The sequence below is a fragment of the Myiozetetes cayanensis genome, unplaced genomic scaffold (assembly GCF_022539395.1).
Source record: "Myiozetetes cayanensis isolate MyiCay16 unplaced genomic scaffold, myiCay2020 scf9, whole genome shotgun sequence".
In the NCBI taxonomy this organism is placed as follows: domain Eukaryota; kingdom Metazoa; phylum Chordata; class Aves; order Passeriformes; family Tyrannidae; genus Myiozetetes; species Myiozetetes cayanensis.
The window spans coordinates 7,706,772-7,717,565 of NW_026088185.1; the positions used below are offsets into that span (position 1 = coordinate 7,706,772).

At 46.9% G+C, this 10,794-nt stretch overlaps 1 protein-coding gene across 1 annotated transcript; it reads left to right on the forward strand.

Annotated features, from left to right (window-relative positions):
• Window positions 1–3,851: 3,851 nt before the first annotated feature.
• NABP1 (nucleic acid binding protein 1) lies at window positions 3,852–10,423 on the forward strand. The gene is made up of 6 exons (XM_050340123.1): window positions 3,852–4,160; window positions 4,268–4,406; window positions 7,453–7,524; window positions 8,932–9,004; window positions 9,270–9,336; window positions 10,144–10,423. Exons 1-6 carry the CDS (start codon window positions 4,070–4,072, stop codon window positions 10,329–10,331), a joined length of 630 nt encoding a protein of 209 aa, XP_050196080.1. The 5' UTR covers window positions 3,852–4,069; the 3' UTR covers window positions 10,332–10,423.
• The last annotated feature ends 371 nt before the right edge of the window (window positions 10,424–10,794 follow it).

Below are 10,794 nucleotides of genomic sequence, written 5' to 3' on the forward strand. Positions count from 1 at the left end.
ATTTGGCTTGTGTGGTAAGACACTGACTGAGTGGTACACAGACATTCATCTCCCTCAGAGATGGACAGGCTCCTGCTTTGGCCACAGTCACAGTTTATTGGATGTGCTCCCTGTTACTCCCATGAACTGCACAAGCAAAGTTCTGGTGCTCTCTGTGTGATCCATTCATGTAGTCACGGCTCATCAACAATTTTTTTAAGACCAGGAACCCTAGATACTGACAACGTATGCATTGCATACTGCTGTCCTGGCTTCTGGGCTTCTTTTTCATGCCTACCCATTGCTACAGGGTATTTGTGAGTCTGCTGAAGGTCTTGGGGCTGAAGATAGACCTGCATCAAAGCCCTTTTTTGTGTAAGACTGACTACACCCCCAGCAAGGTCAAAAAGCTGGTGCTCCTATCATCCACAGCTGCACCTCAATAGCCTTATGGTTCTGAGGTTAAAAACAAAGAAAGAAAGTAAGTGCTGGAAAACCAAAATAAATTAATAACAATTCTGGTTTCTTTATACATTATATAGAAGCAGGATGGGGAAAAGTGTTTTGCTTTGCAGGTCACCTTCACAGCAAACAGGAATCATTCAATCACTGCTGGATAATACCAAGGGCACTCTCAGAGGTTGGCAATTGGAATGATTAAAAAAATATGAGCAAGATTTTAAGTGTCTCTTTATGAAACAAACAGAGCAAAATTGTTCATCAGTGGTGGAACAGATACTGTAAACATTGTCTTAAATGAATCTGGAAGGAATTTGTAAGAGAGAAGATGACCAGCTCTGTCTTCCCAGCACAGTGCCAGCCCCTTACAGAGGGGAGTTTGTGACCTTGCCTTCCTACTATACACATCAAGCTTCCTGGAGCTCTGTGTCTCTTTCTGCATTTGAGAAAACAGGAAATATTTAACAGAATCACAGAGTCAATAAATTGGCTAGTGAGCTAGCACAGGTTGTCCAGTTGGGTTTTGAGTATCTCCATGCAGGAAGACTCCACAACTTCTCTGGGTAACTGGCTCATTTTTGGGCACTCTTAAAGAAAAAAAAAAATGGTTTTTTTTGTGTTTGGGTGGAATCTGATGTGTTTTCATTTGCGCTTCTTATCCTGTCAGGGAGCACTACTGAAAAGAGTCTGCCTCCTGGCTCTTCCTGTGCTTGGGATGGACCTTCCCAGTGCTCAGAAGAGGTGATCTTTGAAAGCCAGGCATCTTTTCTGGACCCCTGTGGTGTCCAGGATCACCTAACAAGCAGATTTCTTGGTCAAAGTCTGCTGTTCAAAACTGGAGTTGTGGTCCTGCCTTTTGTGCCACTCTCCTGTCTTAGGATCCCGAACGCCACCATCTCACAGTCACTACACCCAGTGCTGATCCCTCCTTCATGTCACCAACCAGTTCTTCCTTGATTCTAAGTATGAGGGCCAGGTGAGCACCCTTGCTTATTAGCTCCTCAATGAAGCATATAAAGGAGCTGACAGAGTGCTCTTGAACTCCCCTACATTGCTTGGGCCCTGCTGTATTGTCATTTCTAATTTAAACCTCTTCCTAGCAGCTTTAAAATTAACCATAGTATGAAATAAATCCACCTGCTTCTGTGCTCACTGTCAGCCCCTGTGCTCCCTGCTGCAGGCCTGGGGCAGCATTTGCAGGTATACTGACTGCGAGGTGGCTTGGAAGCCCAGATCTGCTGTCCTTTGCATGTCTCGAGCTGCTCTGTTACACTGGCACTTGCCTTCCTGGACAGATGTTCACCTGAAACCATCTTTTCAGTGACACATGACTAGAAATATGTCCTTGGTGAAGTGTTTTTTAGTGTTTTTCGCTTTTGAGCTAACCATGACTTCCTCTCTGCCTGAGGCTTGCCATAAGGTGAATATTCTTTTCTTAATCTTTTTTTTTCTTGCAAAATGAAGGGTTCTCCTCAAGTTTCCGGTGAGATTTGCAGTAGGATCCACCTTCTTTTTTTCTCTTCTCCTACTAACTCAGAATGCAAGAGCTGGGACTGGTTGTGGAGGTTTTCCATAGGGTTGCTCTCCATGAAGCAGAGCTGAATATAGCCTATGGCTGTCCAGCCTAGACATTTTAGTACCAAGAATCAGGTGGTGTTTTGGGAAAGCCTGGTGAGTGATCCTACTGTGATCCTACAGGGTCCTACTGTGCTGAGAACACAGGATACAAAGTTATTCTTCCCCAATGTCTCTGAATAATTGAGCCAGACAAAAGGCAGAAATGAAGGCAGAAAAAGTACATACGTATGAAAAAATTTTACCAGTTCTAAAGATGAAAAGTATTTTCATCCAACCTTTGCCAGGGACACTGTCACTGCTGGAGTTTGGTTGGAACTCCTTCCCACGTGACTAAATTAAAGGCATTAATGTACTGAAATACAGTTGATCATTGCAAGTTTTAGTGTTACCAGATTAAGGCTACAGAGCCAGCCAGGAGATAGGCCCTCAAGGGAGTCTGTCATCCCCCCCCATCTGCACTGACTTAAGGATTTGGGATAGAAGTCGTTTAAACTCTTGGGGGCTTCAAGAAAAGTCTCCTTTGGCTCATGTTGCCTTCCTTTCAGATTCCTGCAATCAGCGTGTTTTATTCTGAGCCCCAAGTGGCACCCAGCAAAGCTGCTCCACTGCCTACAGAGAAACATTGCACAACATTTGTTGGGCCAGAGCTCCAGCGCGGCAGAACGCATGGCCAGGCATTTCACAACTGCTGTCATCTATGGATTTCTGCTTACAGAAATAGAAAGGGAAAGCCCAGCTAGCTAAGTTTGGCTCCGAAAAGGAGAAGCAGAGTGCACATACACAGCTCTGCTACTTTTCCTAAGGGGGGAAGAGCTGAATTACAGAACCATCTGCATGTCTTTGGGCTGTTCTGTGGCAGGGAGTGACTTCCTCCGGGACCCTTCTGCCACGGATATCACAAGGCTTCAGGGGCTTGTCCACCACCTTGATAGCTTTCCACGTGGAAAAGCTACCCTTCCCTCATGTTTCACCCTGCCTATAGCCACGCTCAAGAGAGTTCCATGTCTCCTTGGGAGGCTGCTGGCAGACTTCAGAGTACTTTATACAGCCTTTTTAGTGCCCATCAGGATTTAAGCTCACATTTTTAGCACAGAAAAATTTAAAGCATGGCACTGCATAACACCCAGGCTTTCCCTACATCTCCTGAGATTTGGTCCTAGGAGCAGAATAACATGACACTGGGTCCCAGCAGCACAACGAGATGGTGCAGCCCTGCCAACTCCCGAGGTACCACAGCCCTCCCACAGCCTGTTCTGCCTGGGGGAGACCCAACACCAGACTTCCTCGGAACAACAACAAATAACTCATAAATATTTTAACTTTTTTTTTCTCTTTTCTCAGTGGAGGACGGGAACTGCTGGGAAATCGCCCTCCAGGAAACGTCCGTGACGATGCCCCTCTCGCTGTCACTGCCGAGGCTTAAAATGGCGCGGAACGGCAGCGAACCGCTCCCTCCTCAACTCACTCCCCCCTGCCACAGCGGGCGCGATCGGGGCACCGCGGGGATGATCCCCGGAGAGCGGGCAGTGAGTGAGCGAGGGGCGATGTGAGGCAGGGCTGCCCGGGCAGGGAGGGCGCGCTGAGGGCGGGAGGCGAAGCGCCAGCCCGGGCAGGGGGGCGGCAGCGCCCCGACAAGGAGAAGATGGCGGCGGCGCGCGGCCCAATCAGCGCGCGGCGCCGGCTCGCGCCCGCCCGTTACCCACTCCCGGCGCTCCGCGTGCCCCGGACGGTTCCATTCGCCGCACGGGCCCCCGCCCGGCGCCCGCTGTGGTCGCGCCCGGCCGGTATAAAGCGGAGCGAGGCGCACGTGTGCTCCTCAGTGCCGGCGGGAGCGGGAGGCGGGGTGGTGGCTGTGCTGGTGGTGTCGGTGTGTGGAGGGGGCGGTGGAGGTCGGGCGTGCCGCACAGTCACCGCGCAGCCCCTCGGTGCTCGTGTCCCCGTCCCCTGTGAGGGTCGCCGGTGCCCCCCTGCCCGGCCCCGCGCTGCCGCCGCTCCCCCGCGGGATGCGGGCTCGGCCCGCCCCGCTAGCCCTCAGCCCCGCGCCGGCCGCAGTATGAGCGCGGCGAGCGACACGTATTTCCTCATAAAAGACATAAAACCCGGACTGAAAAACTTAAATGTCATCTTTATTGTGCTGGAGATCGGTAAGTGGCGCCCGGCACGCCCCACCCCCGGGCCGCCCAGGCGTGTCACGGCGGGCGGGGGGGCCGGCGGCGCCGTGTCCCCCCCTGAGCCGCGCTTCTCCCCGCAGGGCGAGTCACCAAGACGAAGGACGGGCACGAGGTGAGGTCCTGCAAGGTGGCGGACAAGACGGGCAGCATCACCATCTGCGTGTGGGACGAGATCGGCGGCCTCATCCAGCCGGGGGACATCCTCCGCCTGACCAAAGGGTGCGTACGGGGCCGCCCCCGCCCGCCGGGCCGCGCAGCCCTTTGTCCTCCACTGGGCTGCGGGCGGCTCGGCCGCCTCCCCGGGGCACGGGGGGCACGGCCCACCCCCCTCGGCCCGGCTCCCTGGTTCCCGAGCCAGCGCCCTGAGGTCACTCGCCAAATTAAACCCACCTTTTTTCCAGGCCAGAAACATGCCTAGCGTGAGCATATAGGCTAGGAGGGGCTTGGGTTTGTAAGGAGGTGGTGGTGGCGAGGAGAATTCGTTTGGCTTTAAAAAAGCTCCTTAGGAAAAGATTTCTAGGGCGGGGGAAGCGCAACAGTCCTGGTCTGTAAATCAAGCAGGGGAAGTCAAAAGCATGTTCTTTTTTTCACAGCCAGTTCTTTAGCAGTCAGCTCCTTAATGAAAGGAGGGGATGGTTACATCTCCCATGCGGAAAAGTTGCTTTTCATTGCAGTGACTTTAACGAAAATGGCAGGCAGAGAACAATCTTTGCACTATAGAAATTCATGCTAAGGCTACACCGTAGATTGTTAGTTTGGTTAGGTGCAAATAATTTTTTGGAGGTGATTTAATTTAAAAACAAAACCAACCAAAAAACAACCCCCCCCACTTACATTTATTAACTGTGAGAAAGAATACTAGAGTCAATCTGAAAATCCTTTTCCATAACACTTAAACTGTCAGTAGCAAAATGATAGTCACTTTCATTTGAGTTCTTCATGTCAGTTAGGTTACACTTAGAAATCCATTACACTGATCGTTTGGCCTACAGCACTCTAGGAGATGGTGGAACTACAGTGTGTATAAGGTCCTTTTAATTTGTTTTTATGAAAAAGCAGGTGAAAGGTTACTCAGTGAGTCTGCTAACTGAGCCGCTCTTAAGTTGTTCTTTCAAGTGTAATTCTTGGTTGTGGCCTGAAATTGTATGACCCTTGCCACCAAAACTACAGCTGCTTCCTCCTATGCAAATGTCCTTTTACACGAAATGGGCTGACTCTTCAGCAGAGGTGGTTCTGGGGACGGCTGCTTGCGTGGAGAGCACGTGGAGCACAGGGATGGGTGGAACTAAACCAGAGCTCTGGGCCAGCACAAAGCCCTGTGTGTAGATGACATTGAAACAAATTAAGAGTGATGCTGTTCAGCAGTAGCTGCTGTTCAGTTACTGTACTGTGCCCTGTGACTGACTTACTGTAACTGCTCTGGTGTTCCTGTGCAACAATGGGAGATTCATGGCATCCTTTAATGTAAAAAAGTGAGTTTGGCTTGTATGAATTAAATTTGAGCTGACAACACGATTTCTCGTGGGTGGCAAAGTCATGCCTTCATTTACATGAATTGCATGTTCCCTTAGGACTGTGTAGGGAGTGAAATGGTAAAAGCTAAATACATTCTGATCTGGCTCTCATCTTCAGGAAAATGCTCTCATGCTGGTATACAGTTTTCCAAACACAATTTTGTACTTAAATAGGATCGAGTGAGTGATGTTGCCATTGCAAGGCAGGTAAATTTCAGCTTTGTAGGCTAATCTGACTCTTCAGTGCAGGATGCCCAGTGTGACAAGCAGAAAAGCTTATCCAGGTCCCATGTGTAAAGGTGCCCTTTTCCTTTTCTTTTTTCTCTTTTTTTTTTCCTTAAGCTGCAGATGCATTCCTCTTCAAAAGCAGACACTGTTGCTTAATTTTGTCACTGGATGATTAACTTTTTTACAGGAAGCTGTTGCAGTTAATATTTCTAAATTTGAAGTTAGTGCTGGAGTTCAGTACTTTATGGCCAGCTCTTTTTGAGAGAAAAACAAGTTCTTGCATACATCGAATAACTTTGTGCTTGAGGTTGTTAGTCCCATAATTTGCTAGGTGTTGTCCCAGTAAATGTATATTTTACTTACATTTATTATTTGGTAGCTCTTTTCCTTTGTGCTATGTCACAAAACTGCCCAAACAGCAGGTTATTAAAGGTTAAGCATTGGGGGAATCTTTAAAGTGAAAGGTAGCACTATGAAGTGAAGAACATTAATCCTTCTTCTGGATGGAAAACTCCTGAGATAGTATCTCCAGTTATAGTGCCTGTGCCTTCCAGCTGAAGTACAGAGCAGGTTATCAGTGCATTGGCAGTGCTGTCCTCTCCTGCCACACTGACTCCTCCCTGGTGCCTCTTTGAGGCCCTGTGTGCGGCCGGATGGCTCCTAGTCCCAGCAGATAAGGCAAAGGGCAAGAGGAAGGTTTGTTATCTATGTTCCAGAGATAGACCTGGGGCATAAGGAAGTGGTGACTTGTCCAGATTATCTGTGACTCCCAAGAATGCTATTGCTGACGCTCCCTATTCCTTTGCTAGAAGACACTTTTAACTCACTTGCACTGTGCCCAGTTCCTGGTCTGTATTTTTTTTATTATCTGCACCTATGTGATACCCCTCACTGAAAGGAACAATTACACAGGAAGTTTTGCATGACTCAGATTTCAGTGCTTGGAGTCAAGTACCACTATAAAGATTAGAGTGCACTCACACTGTCTTGTAAGGGAATGTTTATATCATTTCATTGTGTTTCTGTACATCAATCTGAACTTGATAGTCAAACTTCTGCCTTTTAAAAAACCTCAGTCTGATAAGGACCTGTACTGAAAATTAAGCACTTCCCATTACTTGCTTTCAGTAGCAGTAGCTGTTCTCCAGTGAACAAAGGTAATGCTTCCTGGCTCCTGCTGAAAGCAAAACTGAGAGTTGTCACTGAATGTGACACAGATACTGCTTTTGGCAAACTGCCTTTCCTCTGCAGGACCAGTCATAAGGGTTGCTCCAGCCAACCAAAGAGCATCCAATCTCAAAATAATTGGCTGCTTTCCTGTAATGGCCATAGGAATCTGCTGAGCTGCTGATACCTTTTGCTAGAAGTAGTACATGGGGATCTATAAACTTTTAGTGTTGGTGTCCCTGGGAATTTTTTTAGTGCATTCATGCTGATACGTAATGCTTGTTAACTCCTGGAAGACAGCATGCTTTCACTTCCTCTGTGAACTCATTCACTGAGAGACTTCTTTCTTTGGCCAGGTACGCATCTCTGTGGAAAGGATGCCTGACACTTTATACAGGACGAGGAGGGGAGCTGCATAAAATTGGGGAGTAAGTATTGCGTGTTCGTACTTTGTCTCCTCTCAGCAGAGTGTCACGGTAAGTATGAGATATGGTGGCTCTTGGTAAATGGAAGTTAGGGCAGCAAAAGTGTGTTGTTGGTTGGTCTTGGGTAGGTACAGCACAAGGCAACCCTGATACGAGTTTCCAGATGCCAACCCCCTCTGCACTGTATAACCTACGTACATTGAGGAAAAGTAGCCTCCCATTATTGGCACACGTCTGGATTTTACCTAGGAGGAGGAAATGTGTGAACGACAAGGGACTGAATCTGCATTACTTTACCTGGGCCTCAGCTTGATTAACAACTTAATTTTGGTGGAAGCCTTGTGTGCGTGTATCATGCTTGAGAAACAGGCAGTGCAAAGAAGGAAGACCGAGGTAATTCAAGTGAATCATATCTAAGCAGGAACAAGCCTCATTAAACCTGCTTTAAACTACCCACAGACTGGGGCAACAGCTCCTGACTAAGAACAAACGTGAGTAACGTACTTGAGCAACAGAAAAAATAGCAACATTTTCTAACCAGAAGAGTTGCACGAAGTTCTGTGGGAAACCTTATAGTCACTAGGGAAGTGGGGCTCTGGGGTGGCCACATCTCTTGTATGGTTCAGAAATGCCCAGCATTCAGCTGGAGTTTGTTTGAGAGAACCTGTAGATTTTATTTGGTGTAAATCCATCACCTCAGAAGTGTCATCCGGTTGGCTTACTCTCCAACAGGCTGGAGTGATGTAAGTTCCTCATCTGGGTTGTGCCTCCCAGCAGCAGGTGGGAGCTCCACTTCAGCTTAACCAGTCCAAGCTGTGTAATGATTCAAATCTCTCTTCCCCTCTGCCATAATTTCCATGTGGTGAGTTGATGGGCCTATTCCTCCAGAGTTCCCTTGAGTGGAAAAGGAGGCTTTGAATTTCATTCCCTCTATTGGACTCCTCAGTGCTGTTATTGTTAGTGGGGCACTGCATGGCATGGGAGCATGTGGGAGTGCTTAACTTTTCCCTAGACATGTAATGCAATCCCAGTCTGGGAGCAGGCTGGGTGACTCTGTGCCTCAGGTGACCTTGTGAGTGGGTGCTGGATGAGAGTGTGCAGCTGGAAGAGAGGCAAAGGGAGCCCTTTCATCACCTTTTGTTTTCCTTAGGCCAGTTTACCTCCTTGAGTAAAGATATACTTGCCTCTGCTTGACTTCACACCAGGAATGATGTGACAGCCTCACCACAAGAATTTAAAGGGATCAAAGAGCCTTTTAATAACTATGGATATTCTCTGAACAGTGGGGTCTGGATTAATTACTTTTAGGTGATGGGATGTGTCAAGAACACGTGCTCTTTGTATTGTAGAGTTGAAAACTCTGTTGAAAAATGGCTTTAGAACTTCCTCATAGTCCTAATTTCTCCCCAGGTTTTGCATGGTATACTCAGAAGTGCCAAACTACAGCGAGCCCAACTCAGAACACGTCGGGCAGAACAAACTGGTATGTTAAACTTGTCTGAGGCTTCTGGCATAAAGTGCTCTTTGTTCTGAATACTTCACACTAGGCTGTGATCAGATGTGACTCTCCTGGAGAAATGAGCTTAAAGTGATACATAGCTAAAAATGAGCCAATAATTAAAGTAGCAGATAAATTCCATGTGGAGCCACTATAAGAACATAGGAAAGTAAACATCATCCTTTCTGTAAAAATGTGAATTTTCTCTCTCTGATCCCATGTCTTTTTTCTTCTTAATATTTCTCCAAAGGCACAAGGTGAACAGAATAATATTTCTGCATCAAGTGGTATGGGTACTTGTACTTTTGGGCCACTAGGTAAGTTTTTTTCATTTTGTAGAGTGAAAAGATTGAAGGGAACAGAAAGAAGTTTATCTTACTAAGGGTTCTCCATTCTTGGGTTAAAAGTGTGCTGGGCTCTAAAAAGTCATTCAAACTGGGGCCTGAATCTCAAGCATGTAAACATGAACATTTCCTGATTATTGTTTTCAGGACTTCTTCCCTACAAGTGGAAGAGATTAGAATATTCAGGGTGCCTGTATCACATAAGGGGAACTTGACTAATCCTAAATTGTTTTGATGCTTTTGAAGAGTTTCTGCGGCACTTGAAATTCAGCTTTTTTTTTAAACTGCCCAAGACATTTGCTTTAATCTTGTTAGTAACTGTGGCTTTCTTGCCAGGTTAGCTCCCCAAAACAGAAGTGGTAGTAATCTGAATTCCAATATCTGACTTGTCTGTATCTTTTTTTTTGCTGTATTTGAGCACAGAAGCTTAATTAAGAAAATGCTTCAAGGACTTGAGCAGGTGTAAGCTGAGAGGGAACCTTAGTTATGGTCTGCCTGCACGATGTCCAGAGTCAGTACCTGGTGTTGTTAAACTACTACTGTGACCCTTTTTGCTTAAGCTAAGAAAGAGGGACAGAGGGGAAGTGGTTTGGGAGAGGAAAGAAAGGTAGGCTGTGGTTTGAGGTCTTGCAGTGTCAGGGACTGCAAAGGACCATGCTTCAGGTCCTCAGGGTCTGCTGGTTACTGCAAGCTCCATTTGTTCCCTGTTGCTAAACTTATATATGTGAGCAGTGATTTCAGTCCATGGAACTTGTAATAACCTTTTTTCTGTCTTTTTAGGAAATGGTTTACAAACTGGACCTGAAGCAAGTGGATTTCCATTCATGTATAATCATGGCCACATTTATGCAGGTAGTGGGAGAGGCAATGGACGAGGACCTGTAAATCCAGCACCAGCTAATAGTGTTCAGCCTCTTCCTCCTGCTGTCAGTAATGGGAGGGACCCACGCAGGGCCTTTAAAAGATGACTATGCCAAATGTGGTTGTACAGCTTGCTTAAACTCTACACTCTACTTGAACACTTACTGCACTTTTATTTATAGTTAACTGTGAACCAGTTTGTCCTTTGTGGTGTTTTTTTTGGTTTGTTTTGGTTTTGTTTTTTTTTTTTACCTTTTGGTCTATGGAGCAAACTTGATGTGATCTATTTCTTGTTTTGCTTAGGGAAGCACAGTGAGTCTTCCCCATACATAAAGGGGGTGGGGGGGAAGGTGGATATAAGAAAGTAAGGGTGACGGGTTGAAGTGTCTCAATTAAAACTTGGTGCCCTTTGCTGAACGTAAGAAAACTTCAGTTACACACATGTATTTCTGTTTCTGTTGGTCAGCCATGTAGCCTTAATAGGTCTATTACGTCCTGTGCACACGTGGTTTGACTTCCATTAGAGTTAATGGGAGTTCTTTGTATTGGAAGAGAAACAAAGGGGAAGAG

Bases quoted from the DNA above. Each gene is read 5' to 3' on its own strand.
- NABP1 (XM_050340123.1), top strand. From the start codon at position 4,070: ATGAGCGCGGCGAGCGACACGTATTTCCTCATAAAAGACATAAAACCC. The intron at 4,407-7,452 runs GTGCGTACGGGG...TTCTTTGGCCAG, and splicing joins ATCCTCCGCCTGACCAAAGG to GTACGCATCTCTGTGGAAAG. The intron at 7,525-8,931 runs GTAAGTATTGCG...ATTTCTCCCCAG, and splicing joins GAGCTGCATAAAATTGGGGA to GTTTTGCATGGTATACTCAG.